Source organism: Montipora foliosa, chromosome 4 (assembly GCF_036669935.1).
Source record: "Montipora foliosa isolate CH-2021 chromosome 4, ASM3666993v2, whole genome shotgun sequence".
Lineage (NCBI taxonomy): Eukaryota > Metazoa > Cnidaria > Anthozoa > Scleractinia > Acroporidae > Montipora > Montipora foliosa.
The window spans coordinates 28,743,774-28,765,299 of record NC_090872.1 but is presented as its reverse complement, the minus strand read 5'-3'; the positions used below and the strand labels follow the sequence as shown (position 1 = coordinate 28,765,299).

Here is a 21,526-nt window from a genome sequence, read left to right as displayed (position 1 = left end):
GAACTTCTTTACATAAAAAAGTAGTTTTAGCAAAGTTTCAAATCTCAGCGAAAGTAAAAAAGTTGAAAAAAAAAGGAAACGAATCGGATGTAAGATTTCCCTGTACTCATCTCCTCTTGATTTGAAAACTTTAGAACAGAAGATAAAAGATTGAGCGATAGTGAAGCACTTTCAATGTAGACCACGATTGTCCGAATATAGTGCGAGAAGATCCGGAAGTCGGAATCACTTGGTGGAAATGTTTATGCAAAGTACATCAAACAAGCCAAAATAGAGCGTATCAGATTCAGAAATCTAAGTCTTCGTAGGGCTTTTGAAATGTGTTTCCTCTATGAAATATGTATGTTGTGATGGTTATCGCTGCAACAATAAGATTGCCTGGTTGTTGACACGGTAGAGCATTTCTCCGTGATTAATATTAAAAATAAAAAATCTCGTTGATTCAGCTCAAATCAGGCTCTTCTTTGCGCTAATATTTATGTACTCAACTAATTTTTTTTCTTATTAGAAATTAATGGGTCTTACAACAAACGGGAAAACGCGTAGAGTTGCCATTCTTCGAGCGAAGATGGAAGGTTCAAGTTTCTTTCGAAGTCGCATTGACCGCGCCCTTCGCGATGAAATAAACAAATTAAAGATTATCCAGCAAGGACTGATATGGTCTGATTATTAACATAACCAAGAAGCACTCAGGTAGTGGATTATAAAACAACTTCCTCAAATAAAGTTTTTGAAAGCCTTGCCGATCAAAACAGGCAATCTTTGAAGAGGGCCGGTTGGAGCGATAGGCAACCTATCGCCTTCCAGGCAGGACTAAAAGAGAGTTGAACGCGAGCTCAAATCTATTAATCACGCTGCAAAAAGGTGGGATTCACATCGACTTTTTACGTTTTTAGTTTATTTTCTTATCCTTCGTAATACTAGCCGATGAAATAAATGTTGGTAGCCTGTCAATGATTGTTCAGATATGTCGCACGATTTGATCTCCCATGCACGTCCGCAAACAAATTTGCCTATGCTGATTTCGAAATAATGGGACGAGCGAGAAATAAGCAATATTAGAAATTTCTCTTCTGAAATTAAAATGCTTAACATCATGTTCTTTACAGGCAAGAGATAGGAATTTAGAGAAGAAGTTGGTTTATTTGATATAGGACTTTAAAATGAAATATCTACTACACCTGATCATGATTAAATATTTCTAGGAGACAACATTTACTGATACGTTTTTTCTTAGATAAAGTTTCCCTAGAGTGAGAATTTGATAAAGTAATTGACGGTTTAGGACAACTATGGCACATTCCTTGTTAAAAAGCTTTATCAGATGATTCAACTTTTACAGAATAACATACTTCACACTGAGAAATAAATTTGCAGTTTTAACAGCCTTTTCGAAGCATTCACAGCTTCTGTCAACCTTTTTAACGAACGCTGCATCCCACCGACATCATGAGAGATATGTTCATGTTCAAACTCACGGTTTATGACGCGATCGCACCTCTAAGACGGTCCTTGACTAAACTGAATGTAAAAATAGTTTTTATCTTGCGATTAAAACCTCTCTTGTTAACCTTTTTCGTGTTTTATATACCTTGATCAGATTTAGTTGGCTAAGGATTATGTTTCGAGGTTTTACGTAACCTAGCTTATCCTCTTATGGTTTTTGTTTAATTCCGTCGACAAAAGTGACGCTGGATTTCTTCTCTTTGAGTGGAACAACTCCCAAGACTGACCTTCGTCTTCAAGACACATACTGAATTTATTTCAGCAAAAAAGCCAAACCATTTATATCGGGCAACGTTGTGGCTGTTTCATATCGAAGAGGGCTGGGCTTTCATTGACGTTTTGTACACTGAAAAAAAAATTATCGCTGCCCCCTTTATCGGAATTTACTTTTGCAATTTTAATTCGCCAAGACGAGCAGACAGCATGGCGATCAAGGGAGAACTTAAAAACAGCAGGGTGTTACGAGAAGTTTAATCCAGTTTATGAAGATGAAACTCTTACGTTATAACTCGGTGATTAATAGCGGAAAAATTCTGGAATTTCCTGAAAAAATTTTATGGTGATTATGCCACAATTCTTCCCCCACTTTTATCCAAAGATTCTATTTACGTCTACGATGCTTGGCGTAGTTCACGAGATATAGGCAGGGGTCATTTTTCTCACTTACTGCTGTAATGTAACATGTATATTTTGACTAAGAACTAATGCTGCTTGTTATTGAAAGAGTTTTACGCAAAATACTTTGAAGATTGAGAGTACTGTAAGTAGTTTGCAAGTAAACCGGTAACAAATCGATTGTTTTGTGAGGTAATACGTAATTACAGTGCTAAACGACACTGTATAAAACGTCTTTCATGCATGAGATTACAACCAGATCGGCTAGTATCAACCACATTTGCAACATCACTGACCAGTATAGATATTCATGCATTCATTTAGTTAATTCTTTTATCTAAAATACTGGGATGAAAGAGGCAAGTTTAGCAATCTATTCTTGCGTTTGCTTTGATTCCTAAGCCGTTGAGTTGAAATTCGCCAGGATTCTTGAAGGCCGGCACATCGTCCAAATAATCGTTTCTTGACCAGCAAGAATCTACTTAAGATAGGCTTCTGGTTGCTGTTTCCTTTCAACGTGGGTTGTATGCAAGCCATGAAATTTGACGCTTAATACAACTGAGTAAGAGCACAGAACTGCACTCAAACTTCAAGCACGCAACTTGTGCCGACACGCAACTGAAACCTCACACAATCGCTCCGTTACGAGTAACAAAAAAACTCTGTCTTTTTGTGTCCCTTAACTGCATTGGTAAACGTCAAAAAGGACCCATTTAATCTGCGATTAATTAAGAAGAATATGCCTCTTAGTTTTTTTAAAGGGAAAATCGGAATCTTTACGATTTTTAGCCTTGTGCGACACATCTGGCTTCGAAGGCTTGGCGATCACGTGGGCGAGTTTCCTCGTACCATTGGCTGACAGCTCATGCATAGCGAAACAGACTATTAATATAATGTGGCTGATATGTTTTATAAATATACTCCGAATGTTTCAATTTCCTCCAGTTAATCGAATCTCTGTTTTAAAACTGAGACATCGGGAACCAAATTTTTGCATTTCCAATCGCTGACTTAAATTTGGAGCACAAGTTTGGGAGTCTTACAAAAGCAGTAAGTGAATCATATTTGATATTTTTTACGGTATTTTCTGGTATTTTAGAGTAATGCAGCATGTTTTAAAGATTCTTGTTTGGGATTTCCCTTTTGTTTTAAGTCAGAATGACCTCTAGGGTCCGTTTCCACAAATCATTTTTTTACACCTTTCGCCCTATCAAACTTGTAAACGCAAGCACTTGAATTTGTATTCCCTGAAAAGTCGTAGCCATCACATCGGAGATAAACAAAATTACTCACAAAAGCTTCTAATCTTTCCTGAGGTGAGATTCTAAATTCCTATTATGAAATTTTACCCTGAATATCTCCCTACAAAATCTAAGATAAACTGAAAGGCACTCTTTTAAGATCAGACTTGTTGTTTTAAGGTAATGATACCAAATCGCAAAATTTTGACCCTTGTCGACTTGAGATAAAGTTTGGTGGGACCAGCTTGATCTTTAGGCAGGAAAGGATAGGTTTAAAGCTCAAAGCATGTGTTAACATAGGAAATGCGTAGTCGAGCTAGGTCTTCCTCTTTTAGGCTTTCCGGTTGCCAATACCGCAATAAGTGTTTACTGTAGCGAGTTTCGAAACATCTTCAAAGATAATCAACTGATTGAGTTGCTGTATTTCGAAGCCAACTTGAAGCTCAAAGCAATATGCACAACAGAGAAACAACCACAACAGATTTCCAAATTTAATAATTTACAGCGGTTAAGAGTTATCGCCATGTGCAGATAATTCTTCTAGGGTTATTTTTCACGGATTATACTGTACTGACCGAGTAACTTGCTTTTCTTGATGGATACCCCATAGCTGTTTCGTACATTGTCACAACTTTTAACATTTCCCTCAGTATTTTACGAAAAGAATTTCGCTGTAGAAAGAGAGTAAAATTGCTCACAACCTAGGCCATCTATAATTCTTTTACAGGCAGATATGTGAGTTAAAAAAATTGAGAGAAAAAGTTTGTCCCTGAAAACATGCCCTCGGTTTGATGTGTACGTGAATTTCAATTAGAACATTCTAGGTTTCTTCAAAACTCCGCCTATAAAAAACAGAGTTGAAGTATGAAATTCGACAAATGCCCTATGGCGTCAAAAGTCTTGGTGGACGAGGCAGAAATTTAAACTATTTCTAATATACAACATATCAATGTCAAAACGAAAGGATCCCGTTACGAGCGCAGCGTTTGAGTATTAAAAACGCAGAGCGCCGGCAAGAAAATCAAAATAATTTGAGTTGCCCATAAACGTCTTGGTAGTTCGGTTCCCCAGATGTAGCGAGCATGGCTTCCATGGCGCTTTTTGTGTTAAAATAGGTGTTTACAAACTCTGTAAATCTCATTAATTTGTTATTGTTCTGGCTTTTATCGAAGTAATTTTCTTATTCCGCAACTGTATGTGGGCGAATCTGTGTACCGAAAACAGGATTTGTGGCTCTGGCCAAGCCATGTGGAAGGAAGAATTTGTTCGAAAAGTGACTTCGTTTGTAATTAGTCATGCCATCATGTCACTTTGATTGTGGTCAGCGAAAAAAAAAAAACCAAAACGCCTGTTAAGACTTTTTGATTGTTTATTTGGATAAATGTTTTTTAGGTTTCGAAAAAAAACTTGGCAATAAAGATTCCTTGGCAAATAATATGAAAATCGTCGGAAGGCCAGATATCTGTTCCGTAGAGTCCGTCTTTATGTTCAAAATGTCTTATTTCAGCTTATTTGATTACTGAAAAGTGCCCTCTTGTGTCCTTTAATTAAATTTCAACAACATTTTGCAATGAAACGCGCGTCAGAACTTCGATATTTAGGAATGAGGAAATTGTCTTTTCAACTGTACTTTCGTGAAATTAGAAAATTCAGTTAAAATGGTGAAATTATGGTATAATAGGAAGGGTGGATCGATTTAAGGGGAATATGAATGTACCTAATATAAGAGTTCGCTCATCAGCTCAATATCCGAGGAAACCTTACTTCTGTCAACTCCTGCAAAACCAAAAATTAATGGCCACGGTTTTTTGTTATCTGACGCTAAATTTTGGGTTTCCTATGTTTGCGTGCTTTGCTAAGCGAGAACTCATCCTTGAGAGATGTCAACATGAACAATTTTGATTTCCGTTGGTAATCGGGACAATTGGAGGCATGTAACTCATAATTCTGTAAGTGAAATTTAAGTGTGAATTTTAGCGCTTTTTTCACACTATTTTTTTCTAATCTGAAAAGAACCGGGTGGTATAAAGGTTCTCGAGCCTACTTATCCCTGTCTTTCTCAACAAATGGATTCAATCAAACCTACAACGCACATACACAACCGAGGCGCCAACGCTTCGCGCGGATGTGACTCTTCACAAATCCGTCACACTTGACTAGTCCGATTCGACTTGTGAGGTATTCCTACTTATTCGCATCGCCACCTCGCTTGACTTGCAGGCAATCCAGGAAATGAGTCGGTCGAGGTTGACACAAGTCTTAACTACATCTTGCGTGCTCGCGAGTCGGCATTCGCTAGCCTGAAAGCATGTGCACTATAGACAAAGCAGTGAATTAGACCGGTTCGTTTGGCGCCCACTTGGCGCCGAAGCCCAAAAGTCATATAAATAGACTGTAATTCAAGCCACAATTTTCAAACTGTACCTTTCTGTGTAGAAAAAAGCACTTATTTAACCACCGGAGCTCGTTGAACAAATAAATCGCCAACGAGGTGAGTAGCATTTGTTTTTACTTGGGGAAAGCTAATCGGATTATTACCTTCGCGTTCCTTGTTGGCTCGAAGAATCACACAGAAGGTTTTTTTAGGGGGAAAGCTTTGCTCCACTCGAGCGGGTTCTTAATTTCGGAAGAAGGCAAAGGTCCCAGATTTGCCAGCAACGAAGCGCAGCCGAGGTAATCACGCCATCACTGTTCTGTGTACACTAATTTGAAGAAACAAGCTCCCTGTCGCGCAGAAAGATAGATTTTGACTCCGTTTAATCACACAGATCAATGAAAATTGCTGTATCTGTGCAATCTCTACGGGAGGTTGATGGGTTTATCTCGATAAGACTGCAAGCTTCGCTCACCGAACACTGAGCAAGCAGGTTTCGGGTAAATACCTACACATAACTCTCAAGGAATATTAATAAAACGCACCCGTCTTATCGATAAGTACTGTTGATAATCCAATATCTAAGTTCCGTTCTTTGGTTGGTTTTTACAAACTCAAATTGATAGCAAGCTTATGTAGTTTGTACAACACTGCGATAAGTCGTTGGAATCCAAACCAGTCTTGTGTAAACTCAAAGCCTTTTTTCAGCGAAGAAAAATATGATATTTAACCACTTAATTTATGAGAGTTAGTAGCAGCTGTGTACAATACAAAACTTGGAAAAAGCCTATTATCGAACCATTAAAACTGTGTGAGAACTTGATGGCTTAGCTCATCACTTATGCAACGATTAGCACGCACAGCACAAAGGCTTTGCTATTATAAAATTACCTTTATTTTTCATTAAATCTTTTCAGGAAGCATTTTCACCCTTGTCTATAGCCGCAGATGCTTCGCCCTAATTTTCGAAAACCACTCACCTAATTACTCGAAGATTTCGCGGTTTACTCGAGCACAGAACGCGAGGTTCATGTCGAATGATATTGCACTTGCAGTGCTAAACTTAGGTCAGAATTTTGTCGGTGCTGGATTGAGCAATTATCTGTTACCATTTGCTACAAGTTACTTAGCTTGTTGTTTATGAAGCGCATTATGATTTGCTATTGATACAGCTCACCCTTCCTGTCGAAAAGCCATTATACGTGTACAGCTTTTCAAAGAATCGACCATAGGCGAACGCAGACTTATCAGAAGCACTCTGTCTTCATAAAAAGCTTAAATTCGTTTACGAAGATTCAATTAGAAAAAAATGAGGGCGAATTGTCAAAGGCATGAAAAATTAATGGTTCGTCAGACATGTTGAATAAGAGGTAGAATCTTTTTTAGCCTATCAAAATCGCGGCAAACAAGTTTTGCTCTCATAATTTCTTCGAATAAAAAAGTGGGAAATTATTCGCACTTCGCGACAATCATATCATCGAAGGTTTGTGCAAATATCAGGAAATATTTATCCAAGGCCTCCTCTGAATAAACAGTTGCACTCACCATATCAGTAAGTTATTGAGTTTTATGCCAGTAGGGTGGGAAATTTGAACAGACGATACACAATAAATTATTTAGCGCGCAAGGTCGGCAATAAATTCGAGGCTACAAACCAGTACATTTTACTGTGAACACCATGTGGTCTGTGTAAACGTTCAATGCGATTCGAGGGAGACACAAGCAAGGACAACAAAAAAATTATTTTACAGCCGAAGTGTAAACCGCTTGTTTTGAGCCGCTATCCTCCAATACCTTGAGAACTGATGTTATCCTGGTAGGTACAAAACTCACATCATTCACTATCAAGGTTAGATCCAAAAAGTGATAATTATGCAATTATCGATTTTAGATACAATGATTGATAAGTTAGAGCAGGGCTTCGCTGACATGAGGCCGTATGCTGAAGGCGGGTGTATTAGAGGGGAACGTGTCTTTCCATATCGACAACTTAATGGCATTTCCGGATACAAAACACTATCCTCTGTATCTCATTTTAGCGAAAGATTTAACCATTGTGGTAGTTGCGATTGTAGCAGATACGTTCTCTTGGAATTTGTTTTGGGTTGTGTTCGCGCTGAGTAAATAAGCGTCTGGCTGCAAGCACTTCGGATCATGCTTTTGCATCAACTTTGATGTTGAAGGGTCGACATCTTGGTGATGAGAAATCAAAGACACCGACAACCGACTCTCTGTCGCCACTATGACCTTCAAAGAATTTTTGCCATAACGAGCCAAAAATTTGTATGGAACCAGTGCATCATGACGTGAAGTCTGTAGCCGGGTTCTTCCTTGTCGATAATCAAAATGTCCCTCGGGAAGCTGGAACAGTACCTTCTAAGTCTTGATAATTCTCTCTCTCTTGAAAGCATTCATGAAATAAAATGTAGCACGTTTATCAAATATTAACTGTTGTAGCCGAAGAACAATGACACAAAAGATCGGGGTCATTCGCCCCTAAAATTTAAGCAAATTTCTGATATACAAGACTTAGTGGTTTTTGAAACATGTATTATATTCTGGCAACAGGAGCACGCGTCTTTTTATTGTTTTTTGACGGTTGGTTGCCGGTTGGATTTGCAGAAACGTTTTATAAGGGAAAACACTTAAATTAAACTTCGTTTCTTGGCTTAGGCTGCTTCACTGGATAATTTTGCAATCCTACTTCTCATACTCCTTTTTCGTGGCACAGTATATGAACCTTTGTTGAAACGAATCGTGTTATCACTATTTTGCCTTCACATCTCAGTTTTATCAGCTAGTTTGAACAATAATCTGTGAATGATGTTCAAGATATACATAGATTGTTAAGGTAAGGGAATGATTTAAACTTGTGTAGCGGGCTGTAACCATAACATTGTAATAGCTACAGCTACATCCGTTCTCGTATTTGCGAATAATTTAGGAAATTTCACCAAGTTAACAGATAGTATTTACTTGGTTCCACAAAGTATATTGACAAATGAAAACGATGCAATTAAACGAGTAAGCAGCTTGAAAGATTCTTTCATCTTAACGCATTCTCTCACTCTCTCAACTGTCTCGTTGTTTTAAGAGATTCTCAAGTTCATCATAAGCGGGTAGAAATCCGCTTAAGTTAAGACTTCGGGACCAAATTAACTTAGCTTGCCGTAAACGGTTTTTATAAGTAATCCCTCTTCTAGAGCCGTTTAAAAGAGAGGAAGGTTTAAATTCAAGTGTTTAGAGGATTAGTGCGATCAATCACGAAACTTCGTTTCCCAGAAACTTCTGGGATGGCCGTCGCCTCAGCTTTCTCGGTCCACTGCGGTTTGCGTCAGTTCATTTCAGCCGTGCGAATTTAAGTGATGAACTCTGAGGACTACTAAATTGCTTTATTAACTGATAAGGTATCTTCCGCACTTTGCCAAAGCTTATGAACTGTACGAATTTCAATGGCAAATAGATCGTTTCTTGCCGTCTTTGCGTTATCTAACTTTCCACGGCTGTATCAACATATGAAACCATTGTCAAGTATCTTGAGCTACTCTGAAATTCTGCGTTTTATTGACAAAATTAAAAAGCTGTAAGTTATACCCGAGCCAATATCTTTTGGTTTTACGCTTTGCTGGTTTTGATAAGTTGTCGTATTCCTTTCCATAACCTTCCAAATTCATTGTTATGGAAATATCTTGCCACATCTCTGTTTCGCTCTTTGTTCGCAAAGTTGTGTCAGGTCAACCTTTTTGTTTGTTAAGTTCTATATGGAGATGACAAAAATAATTAAGTACGTGTGCGAACGCTGTTTTCGAGATTGTTAGATTGTTAGTTTAAAACACAAGATGAACAGCACACAAGACTTTCTTTTATCTGCAAAACAAGAGTTAGTGTTGCCAGTCGGCTCTTGAGAGAGATGCCGTGTTGTATCGGATTCGTCACTTTGCCACTTGAAAATCTATTTTAATTTTCAATATTATGAAGAGTGGATATCGTAGACGTGTGTGAATTTGATTCATGCCTGCAACAGATGGCTTAAAAGTCATCAGAATCACTTGTTTTTCAAATATTGAACAAAGGTAATTATAGCTTAAGAATGCAGTACAGTATGGGCAACGAATCTTTAGCTCAGCATAATATCTTATGGCAAAATGGACCCAACTGAATACCATTGAAGAATTTCCTGCTTCAAACTAACGTTTCGATCCGATCCTATTTCTCGTATTAAACACTACTCTTAACTAGATAAAACTCTTGGAAAGCGCCAGAGGTTCTATTATTATACTATTGCCTCCTTTTATCCGCATTTCAACAGTTTTCAATGAAATTAACCATGGATCACTTTCATGTGCTTGTGTGGTAAAGAATCGATCTTTGAAAACTGGTTATTATCTGTTAACGGTCTTGAGGAACAATTAACGGCGCAAGGACTGAACAATACGCTTTCAACTAACATTGAGTGATTTTCTTTCCCCACAAAGTTGTTGTGTTAACTGTTGAGAATTCATCAGCTTAATTCTTCCCAGAGCGGATACTGTGACATTTTAACACAGTGACACCTGGAATAAATGCGTTCGAAAGCTGTTGTGGCCACAAATTTTAAGCCACATTTCTTACGGATTCTTGTGGTGGAAAAACGCGCCCCCAATTCATATTGTCGCCATACTAATAATTTTCCCTTTGCAGTTTTCTTTTTCTGCATTTTGTCAAAAGTCATGCTTCTTTTTCCTTTTTCGAAACCTAAATGTCGAGCCCTCCAACGTCGGTGAAGCAAAATCATATTACCTACCGCGGCAATTGTAACTATCTTCGCAGATGGTTTTATCCACAAATTCCTTCATCGTAGTTCATCTTCTCCACAATGTTCATCTAATTGAACACCGATATATGAATCGGCTACAATTCGTCTCGGTGCTATGAAAATATATCATTTTACCGCCAGTGTTTGTCGAACTCAAGATGTATATTTTCCGTGTTTTCTGCAACAAGTTTTATGTTATGAGCTACAAAAGTTCAGTGTGCGTTGAAACTCCAGTGTTTTGTTGCCCACAGAGCTTGTTTTTTCCGCTGAAATTGTTACAGCTTTTATAAGCCGTAATCTTCGTTTATCGGTATTTGAAACTTTATCAGTTCAACTGTCGAGTGTCCCTCAAATCCTTTAGTTGTTTCCAGATATGAAACCGATCATAGACTCTAAACTTGTTTTAGCGATATAGCGATACCGTTTTTAAGACCGTGCGCAGTATGTGAGCCAGATACGACATCTTTGTTATCTGATTAAGCTAAATGGAGCTTCCTGTATGTTGGGTTTTCAAATTATCACCCAGCGCACTTCACAGTAGCATAGTGCTAGTGAAATTGTCAACTACAAAATCGAATCTTGCATGGGCGGTGGCTTTGCAATCTCAGCGATTTGTGAAAAAAAGCGAATTGAAAGTAGAACGAAATACGCAATAGACTGTTGTGTGTTTTCATCTAAAATCAAACATACAATCACGCATGTTGCAGGCGATTATACAAAAGATTTCATCGCCAGCGTATACAAAGGAAAAAGGCCCTATTAAGCTGATAACCTCTTTCCTTTTCCCACTTATCTCTTCGCCAAAGCGATGCTTGTGTCTTTAAAGATTTAGGGTAAAGCATGTGCCCAGTAAGATACACAACTTACTAGCGCCTAAAACTCCGCCGTCGGCGGCAGAATTGAGCCAGCTTCACACGTGCAGTGCAGGAAGAAAAGCCATGGCCGCTTTGAATTTACTTAGCCAAGAGCCATGCGTCTTCGGAAATCTGTGCCCTTTCGTTTATGGGAGAGCTGTGCAAGAAGGCTATCCGAAGCCCATTTTTGCTGGTACAGTAACTGTATTTTTTTCTTCTAGTACTACCCCAACACAATTATTCGACAATCTTGTACTTCGTGGGCATAAAATTCACACACGTCAAACCTTTCAAGTTGCTGAATTTAATTCCTTGCCCTTGAACAAAGACGAGCAAAAATTTTTCTCTTCGTTGCGTAGAAAAATCAGAACTGTTTCCGCATTGCTGAATTCATTTTCTTCGCCAAACTGAACAAACCGCTCACGTCGGGCTAACACTGGGATTTCACCAAATATTCATTATTTATGATAAAGTTATTTCTTTTGCTTAGCTAAGTAACTAAATTCCTCCATCTTAATTGCTATAAAATAGCCGTACTCATTTTAAAATTCCAAGCGTATCGGAGCATTTACTACTTCACTTTTCTTAATTGAATTTTTCAAATTTCGCACTGAAATTTTTGTACCGTTGGGTATTTCGTGCAATCAATCAGAGATGCGGTATTATTGCTTGTAAAATGCGTTTCATTTTTTGATACAAACACACTAATTCCTGTAAAAACTATTATTCTTTTTCATAAAAGGGTTATCTTTATTTCTTGGCATCCTAAGGAGTATTGGCTTTAAAAATTTATTACTTATAATGGAAAATAATTGAAATGTTTGATAACGAAAAAATACCTGAGGAAATGTGGAGTCTATTTGAAGAACTTGAAGTACCTCACGTAAGGAGAGGGATACTTGAGATATTTGGAGCAAAGAAAAGACAACTACAATTTGTCGTTCGTTCTTACGCGGGCACGTGGGAATGCAAACGACGGCGCTATGTAAACACGCTGTCTTCGCGTTGATTGTGTTCCTCTTGTAGCTGCAGGTGGGAGTCGATAGAAAATTTAATGATTCAGCATTTCATTTTTCGCTTTTAGCAATACAAACTTGAACGTGTTTTCCTTCTTGATATTGTCAGTGATAGTTTTCAATATCAGTTTCAAACGAGTTTGAATCGTGGTGAGCTCGGTGAACGTTTTGAGAGCTCTCACCTTTGAGTGTAAATTGCATGATCGATTCGTTCTTATCAACGTGTTCAAACTTTCCACTGTCTTGGTAATAGGTGTGATTACAAAGATTATTCTTATTGCTTGTTTACGAATTTCTTTTGCTTTGTGATTATAGAAGCATAAATATTTTCATTATTTCGGCCACGACCTCGGCAGGTATATTAGATCAAGGATTAAAAAAATCGAGGATGAAACAAGGCATTTTTGTATGTGCATGATCACACCCTTGTCAACTCCGGAGGTCTTCAAGTGCCCCGATCACAATTCTACAGGCTGCAAACCAGCGTCTTGCTGTCTGAAGAACCATTCTGCCACGCACGGAAATCAGAGAGGTTGTCGATAATTTGAAACTCCGATAACACCGACCAATTACATCATCTCGAGTTCGTGCGAAGGGGCTTAACTGTAGGTTGTAGCAACACTCCACACCTATCGGGAAGCACATAGCAAAGTTAGAGTTCAATTTATTTCCAATCATCCGCAAAGAGGTTTTTCGTTTGCAAACGTTTACACAGATAACAAGCCCTGAAATACGCAATGAAGTCCGCGAGGGGCTTATCTTTGTTATCGGGTTTTATCTTGCGGTCACGTTCCACCTGTCTTAACAATGAACTTGACACCGTAGCCAATCAGAGAGCGGCATTTGGTAATTAGTTGTAAAGCAAAACACCCATGTTGTTTTCTTAATGCGCTGTCATGGCGGATGTGACCATCGAATCGAAGCGAGCCCTGTTTGATCAAACAATACTCTGCAAACAAGCGCAACAGGATTATTTCATAGAAAGCAAAGAGGGAAGCCACTCGAGCATGGATAATACGGATCAGTAAAGCCTAACAACCGTCAATTTCACCTCGTCAAATGGGATATTATTTGTCGTTTGTGTGAGAAAAAAGGAAATAACGATAACAAACACGGCCAAAGAGTTTGATTTAACCGGAGATAAGCAAAGACGTGTTCGGGCTGTCTGCTGTGGTCAAATGTAACTTCCATCTATTTAAGTAATGTAGGCACGAACTTAATACGCCCAGTTAACAACTAGTCTTGTTTCCTGGTCGTTCCCGTGCCAAAACTTCCTCGGCTTTTACGCCCCTTATTCGGTACTTTTCACGTGTCTTGTAACATTAAGCAGAGCTGGTGTGAAAAATTGCCGCTAATTTACTGTTTGAGTACTTTTCACGGGGCTCAAAAGGGTGATTGACAGATCACTTTAGCGCAAAAATTGATTGTATGATTTTTGTACCAATGATGCCTAGAATGAAAAGGAGAACCCAACAAAATGTCATCCAGTGCGCGACTTGATTGGCTAACTCTTTGACCTGTCATTCTTGATGTGAGTTCGGGCAGGTCGGTTGGCGCCAGCCAAGCAGGAGCGTACCGTGCTCTGGTTTGCTTACAAAACCTTTCAAACATTGTTTGCATACAACCAGACACCACAACACAGCTTGCTCTTCGTGGGGTTTATCCCATAAGACTCAACAGCCAGGTATTTACAAAACACCGAAGGGGCAACTCACCGTTTGCAACGCAACGTTAAGAACCATCTCTTCACTAGGTGCGCAATGACGACAGGGTTTTGTAATCTCGAATTTTTTACTCGTCATTTTGTCACGTACCTTGGAAGTTTACGCGCTGAGGAAGTCTCAAAAAGGATGATTCCTTGCACTCTTTGAGCGTCTTATCTGTGTTATCTTCGGCCTCTATAGCTTCGGAGATCTCCTTTTGTGTGTTAGAAGCCCCGGAGAACTCCATATCAATTTGAATAGCTTTTTAAAGATTTGCAGAGTGTGTTCATCAGATAAGTTTACGGAACCTTCATTTCACTTGTGAAACCGTGAATGGCAACTTCCGTTCCATGATGCATGCATACGTTTTAGCGTCTTGTACCGCTCACTGAATTTCCCATTGAATATAATTTCATGACAATGAAATTCCTTTTACCTATTATTTCCTGCAGTTATTGTTATGGGACTTATTAAACCATTTAATTTCACGTCACTCTGTCACTATTGTGGTTTATTTGCCCTGAGCCACATCTCTGTTCTCTTAAAGGTTTTTCTCGGCTTGCGACCTTAAAAATGGAAGCGGTCGTTCCTGAACATAGATGGACACATTCGGCGCCTAGTCAACAACACGAAAATACTCATGGTAGCGAGAGAGTGCAGTCCTCATCTGAACAACATCTCTGTTCTCTTGAAGGTTATTCGCGACTTGCCTCTTTAAAGATGGAAGCAGTTGGCCCTGAACATAAATGGATACATCCCATCTCCAGCCAGCAACACGAAACAGCTCATGGCAACGAGAGGGTACAGTCCACAGCGTCGAACTGCGCAGGAAATAACATGAATTTAGTCGAGACAAACCAGCTTCTACCACCAGACGAAGTGGACGTTTTCTTTCACCACTTGGACAGTTCGGGAAATGCAACAAATTGGTCGTACGCTCCTGGCGGTCGAGGCTATCGTCCGATGTGTCAAATGGCGGCGCACGGAGCCACAGCTTTTCAAGATCCTCAAGGCCAGACTGGTCCACAAGGAAGCTGTAGTCGAGTGTTTTTGCCAACTGCTCGTGTTCCTCCCGGTCAAGTTTGCCGTCCGCACTTTCACACACCGATACAGTGGATCGAAAGCAAGCCAGCTCCTGGACTCATGTCGCACGGTTGCTCTACTCCAAATCCTGCATCAGTTTGGTGTCCGTCTTTCCAACAAGGCCATCGACCGAGTCCCGTTCCTGTCTCCATGCCGCCTTCAGCAGTTTCAGGCTCCATGGCGCTGTCTCACGGCTCGGCGCATTTGTTTCCTTTCCCGCCGACTCCTCCGAAGGAAAATTCAGGCGAAAACGGAGTGATGGGCGGCGATATTTTCAGCTACGGTAGTGAAGAAAAGGCTCGTTTGAAAGCCGGAATGCCGCTTGTACCCCAAAGGCCCGATGCGTCAACGCTCGCGGGTTTTCCTCCTCAAGCTCTCCCACATTACGTGGATACAGGGCTAAATATGTCCTCTTTCACACCACTGCCCGGTTTGCCCGGGTTTATGGCGAATAGAAACTTTCCTAGAAACAGAACGAAGATCCGCTCGAATTCAGGTTAGTAGGATTTACAATTCGAGCCAACAAAAGCTAATCGGCAAATTTAATTATCTCCAAAAATACCACTTCCACGTCGAGATTAGCGATATTTCCTTCCCACAAAATCTGCGGGAGCTGAAAATTTTCCTTTTCCGTGTTTTCATTCACGGTTGTTTTCAGTAGGTTTGACAGACCTCATTACCCTGTAACTAAAATGATTCCAACGCTAGCGGCATTCCTGCTTTCAGAAACTCTATTACATATGACCAGTTGTTGTAATTGTAGCATTCAAACGCGATGGATATTTTGTACATTTAGTAGGTAATCATTGCGAAATTATAACTCAGTAATCATGGCATCTTTTTCCAAAGAAACTTCACGCATTTTCTGACAACCTTTGCGGGATAGGAGAATTACATTAGAGTTGCAACAGCGAAGTGTTTTTCTTTCTATGAAAAGCTATTTGTAGCAGACAAAACAGCATACAAGAATTACAGGATATTCTTATTTCTCAAATATCTGTTATATTTTTGCTACGCCTGACCTTTCGCGAAGGCAAGTTCAATTCGGGAAAGCGTCGAGCTCTCGAGGAAAATAAACTTCACAGGCAACGTCGGATCTATTTGTTTTCCTTATCGTTTCACTTTTATTTTATCGCGAGTGGTTGCCAAAAAATTGAGATAAAATAGGAAAGACGAAACTTGGGAAGGTTCAACTGATTTTTGGTTGTTCGTCTCTTCCCGAGCAGCCGATGGCCGCGAGTGTGTCAACTGCGGAGCAACGTCGACTCCTCTGTGGCGAAGAGATGGCGGTGGACATTACCTATGCAACGCCTGTGGACTCTACCATAAAATGAACGGATCAAGTCGACCCCTTATTAAACCCAAAAGAAGATTGGTAAGTCGCTTGATTAGCTTCTCATAAGAATAGACCTCACACTCAATCTTTTTGTTTCAACAATTCGCGTATTTTTCATAACGTGTGTCGTTCTGTCCTCAACGCAATTTCAAATCCCTTCTTCTGCACGCGATGACATTTGCCGCATCTTGAAATCGTTGACAGCAAAAGTGTAAAAATTCTCCTAGTCTTTTAACTACTGATTGATTATTTCAAGATTGAAGAGGTCGCGGGGATTAAAAGCTCAGGAATTCTAAACGTTCTTTTTGCTGGTCTCCAATGCAAGGGTTCAGTTCAAATTAATTTCAAGTGTAGTTTTTTCGCATTAGGTATTTTATTTTCTCGTTTTTAAATTTAAATTGACTGTGTTGCAGACAGACGTCGTTATAATTGCAAACGGAAAAAATAACCAACCCTTTCATCGCCTCATCACGAATCCCCTGTATTCCTGAAATTCAAAAGCGGTTACATCTGTCTTGCAGCGCAAAGTTTTGAAAAAACCCGTGAATTGTTCTTTTTTCCGAATTCTAATTTTCTTGGTTTATTTTTGTGTTCTAAACAGTCGGCTGCTCGCAGAGCTGGAACGTCGTGTGCTAATTGTCATACCACGCAAACTACTTTATGGCGTCGGAACCAAAACGGTGATCCTGTGTGCAATGCATGTGGACTTTACTGGAAGCTCCACGCGGTAAGTTAGTTCGAGTGAGCCGCGCGCGCTGTCATTTTTTTACGCGTGCTCCCCTCGCAAGATTCCTGAAAGAAAACAAAGCCCTACTAGAACCGTAATAAGCGAGATAGATAAGATGGGAGCCGATAACTGGTGGGATGCTTGATTTATTTATCACAATATCAGAAATTCATTTATCCTTAATAGCTTACACGATAAACAAACAAAGTTTAAACGGTGCAAAAGCGAATTTGGCTTCGTTTTAGATGATATTAAAGATGTCTATGACGGAAAATCGCTCGCGTGTATACGAGATCATTTCGGCTCTTCACATTAATGAGTATAAAACAGAATTTGTTTGGCAATGCAAATAACTTGAGCCGGTCAATTTATTTGTTGAATAAAATGTGGACCGCTCCTTTGACGAGCTGTTTCTTCGTGGAGCTCTTTTCTGAGATCTTTTCCAGCTGTTCGCATAGCCGTTATGTATGTTGATTATATATTTATTACAAAGCTCCTCAATTAGTCTTGGGCAAAGTTGGGGTAATTTCATCCTAATATCCGGTTAAGTTATTTTGAGTAAAAGCTTAATGTGCTTTGCTCTTGCTTCCGATTTTTCAAAACCTTGTAAATGTTTTTACATGATCAATGACTTTTGTTTTACACAAACGTAGAAGCCAGCAGTATGTCATGTGCGCTTTTGTGTTCATTCGTTAATCTCTTTTATTCGATTCAAAAATATGGCTTTAGCACTTTAGTCAATACGTGAAAGCTGAAGTTTCTTTGCTAATTAAACGCGAATGTTTTTAATGTAAAGCAAATTGCATGTCCGTTTTAGACCAACAGTTTCTCGCTTCCCGCCGTGGATTCATTTGTTAGTAAACCAACCTTTTGCTTCTTAAAAAGTCTTTGTTAATAATATGCCGTGAATTTTAACTCAAAACATCAAACCGGTTAGTTATATCGAGTTAATAGCTTCCTTTTATTCTTTGAGTAGAATTAGATTTTGGCCCATTTCCTGTGCATTACGAAAATAATGAGATTTTTATATTTGTTGTCTCTTTTTTTTTTTGGCTTTTATGACTGGGCGAACAAATGACTTTGAATTTCCAACTTTCATGTAAAACGCCGGAGCCATAATTGTCTTCAAAATACCTTTGTTCGCACAACATATTAAGTGGTCAAACTCTTTCTGCTTCTATTTTTGTGTCACGGAGAGCCATTTTTTTGTTTTTCCGTTGTTTTAACACATAATTAGTTACTTGTGTGAATTATTAATTTTCTAGTTGTACTTTTTTTCATTCAGAGCGCGTGCACTGATTAGAAAGACGGAATATATCGTTCAAACGCGGGAGTCAAATGATTTTCTTTGTCAGAATCGTACTTTTCAAACATTACCGTTTTTGATAAAAACGTCTTAGTTTTCTGTACTCAAGACATCTAATTCTCGGTGTTTTAAACTTACTGCCACCTGCCCCATGGCCTTTTGTGCTGTCAAAAATACTTATTACCTGACTTCAACAAAAAAAGACCACTGTTTCTTTGCGAAAAGTCCGTTTTCTTACGAAAGAATAAAGACATTCAGAAAATTACTAGTGGTTGCTGCGAAATGGATTGAAGTCGAGGTGAGTTGATTCGACAAGTTTTTTTTTTCCCAAAAGCCGTTTTAGTAATGATCATTGTATTCCTCTTTCATCAAAATACACATTCACGAACAATAGATAAAAAAGAAGTTTGTCGGCAAGTGGGAAATGGCTATTGATACTAATGCGTGTTTAAACGGATTTCATTTTTCAAGTCGAATGAATTTTGTTGAAAGTCTTGGTTATAAACATTTTTCCCCCTAGTTAAAAGGTAAAATCCCGGTTTTGTTTTTGGAATCTTCAAGTTTCTTTTGCCACTTCACGCTATAATCCAATTTCCGCTCATAATGGCAAAGATTTGTCCATGTTCTTAGTTGCTCATGGAATAGTCACGAAATTTTAACAAGTTTTTTTGCGTTTCTCCTCTCTTTTTTGACATTCTACTTTAAAAATTTTGTTCCAACTTATTTCAGCTCATTAGACGTTCTCTCTTTCCCTTGGAAAGCATTTAAACCCGCTTAGTAAACAATCTTTTAAAAACGTTTTCAAGAGTTTCAAGGAAATCTACTTGCTTTCAAACAAAACGCCCTGACAATAATGCTTTGTGCAGTTAATCTAAGTGACTGCAGACGCCCGAAATTTCTTCGACATAGCATTCACACAGGGAGCATTTCACTAATTTTCTCTTCTCCTTGCTATGCAACAGGTAAACCGCCCGCTTTCTATGAAGAAGGACGGAATTCAAACAAGGAATAGGAAGGTTTCATCAAAGAATAAAAATAAGTCAAAGGGAGTTAAACAAGAACAGAAACATGGTGGCGACGAGAAGCTTATGAGCAACCGCGACTCCATACCTAGCATGAGTCAAGGCAATGCTGTTTCCAGCATGATCAGCCCTGTTATTAGTCCGACAATTCACACGCCGACCGCCTTTTCAAGACCTTCAATGACAGGTATCCCTGGTCTTCATCCGGGGCTGTATGGACCGCTCATCACTTCAACGCCAGCGAATCCATCAGGTTACCTACCTGCGCCGCCTTCAGTTTCGATAAACGCATCGTAGAGTGAATCTCGAATGGAACTATACCTCTCAGATACGGATGTGGTCAATTTTTCAACGGAAATTAACGCTGAACTCTTAAACGACCATCGATCTTATTGAACAAGGTCGCAAACATACATGTTCTTCGTCCATGTATAAACTGCAGCGGATTTTTTAGGTTATATTATTATTCGTTTGTGGTATATCGATATTAAATTTTCGCCACATTCAGAGGGCAAAAGGAAAGAAACTTGTTTTCGTACCTGAATGTGCTCCAGATAACATTTGACTTTTCTTTGCGGCTCGGCTCGTTCATGGAATAGCCATGCGAGGTTTCAAACTAGATTGAAAAAGACGTTGAGTTCAGGAAGGCAAAATAATTTAGAAAGGCTGTACGGTGGTTGTCATGATGTGCAAATGTTGTTCTTTTAACAGATTTAGACAGTTTAAATATTGTACAAATCTACGATAAGAGTGAGTCTTCTACAGTGAAGTCTACGTTAACCTTTTTTTGCAGATAAAGCCGCCCTACTTGCCTTGTAGAAGATAAAAACTCATATTTGATTTCATATAATATTTGTATGCAATTAAAAGCTTTATCGTCTGTTCGTATATCGATCGCTTCTTGTCTCACGGCTGAGAAACAGAGATACGAGACCGTATCGGTCTAGAGAAAATATTCGCTGTAAATATTAAAAGTGAAGAAAATATTAAATCTATTCATGTAAGGAAAATGTTATCGCCAATTGCTCTTGCCTCGTATTCTGTTTATCGTTGGGAAGATAGATTCTATCGTTCTATCACGTTTTTTCGTCTTCCTTTTTCTTGCCTCAGTCGATAACTCTACTTTAATGCTGTATAACATAAATATATGAACGCCAAGTCAGAAAAAAAGGAATAAATAAAAGTCATATTGACTCATAAAATTTGTTTTTTCTTGAACTGTGTGAAAACTCTTTGCTAGAAATTCATTAACGAAACGGCACTGTTTGACAGTAAATCTTCAGACGTTTCGTTCTCAGAAAGAGGGAACTTTTTCCCTTTGGAAACTAATGCAGAGTTTGCTATTCCGTGTAAGGTTTTACTTGTTTTCTTCAAGATTTCTGTTACAGACAACTAAACGAGTTTCCCTAATAAGTGTCTCTTCACTGATTTCGCTGCTACGAGCAACGACAACAAAGCCGAAAGTATAGGTACAAATTGGCTCTAATATTCTAATTATAGTTTGAAGTCTTGTGTCTTCAAATGAAATGATTTGTCCCGATTAGTCGCAGGATATTTCTTTCCTTTATTTTTTATTTGCTATTTTTATGCTTTTGTTGGGTTACCAGACGCAACTGGTTCAAGGAAAAGACTAGAGCTCCGTTAACACATAAAATATTCCAGTTTTACTTGAAATCGGGAATCCCTATTGAATAAAGCTTCCTAATCGCCTTTTAACAGGAATTTAATTATAATTTTAATTACGGTATATCATTGAATTTGAGAATTATAGATTTCTGTTGTGTGGGGGCGAGTGAAATCGGTCCTGGCTGTGCTGTGAAGAAGCCTGTTTCCTTTCTTTTTCATGAGAAGAAACCAAGCTGACTGAATTGACATTATTGCTCGTCCTCATAACATGAATCACATTTTATTTTTTAGGATCTGACTTTAGTGACTTCCCACAGTCAAA

General features: G+C 38.9%; 1 protein-coding gene across 24 annotated transcripts; it reads left to right on the top strand.

The window, feature by feature from the left end:
* Positions 1-738: 738 nt before the first annotated feature.
* Positions 739-20,588, top strand: LOC138000525 (GATA-binding factor 2-like). Of its 24 annotated transcripts, none has more exons than XM_068847003.1 (5): positions 739-864; positions 14,799-15,683; positions 16,414-16,562; positions 17,125-17,250; positions 19,519-20,588. In XM_068847003.1, exons 2-5 carry the CDS (start codon positions 14,825-14,827, stop codon positions 19,873-19,875), a joined length of 1,491 nt encoding a protein of 496 aa, XP_068703104.1. In that variant the 5' UTR covers positions 739-864; positions 14,799-14,824; the 3' UTR covers positions 19,876-20,588. The 24 variants fall into 24 exon arrangements, with proteins under 24 accessions (XP_068703104.1, XP_068703092.1, XP_068703110.1 ...); XM_068846991.1 differs by having other exon boundaries at positions 756-864; positions 14,652-15,683; XM_068847009.1 differs by lacking the exon at positions 739-864 and adding an exon at positions 2,996-3,171 and having other exon boundaries at positions 14,652-15,470.
* Positions 20,589-21,526: the final 938 nt, after the last annotated feature.

Excerpts from the sequence above, each read along its gene's own strand:
- LOC138000525 (XM_068846985.1), top strand. The coding sequence starts at position 11,470 with ATGGCCGCTTTGAATTTACTTAGCCAAGAGCCATGCGTCTTCGGAAAT. Across the intron at positions 15,684-16,413 it reads GAAGATCCGCTCGAATTCAG|CCGATGGCCGCGAGTGTGTC; the intron begins GTTAGTAGGATT and ends CTTCCCGAGCAG. Across the intron at positions 17,251-19,518 it reads TTTACTGGAAGCTCCACGCG|GTAAACCGCCCGCTTTCTAT; the intron begins GTAAGTTAGTTC and ends GCTATGCAACAG.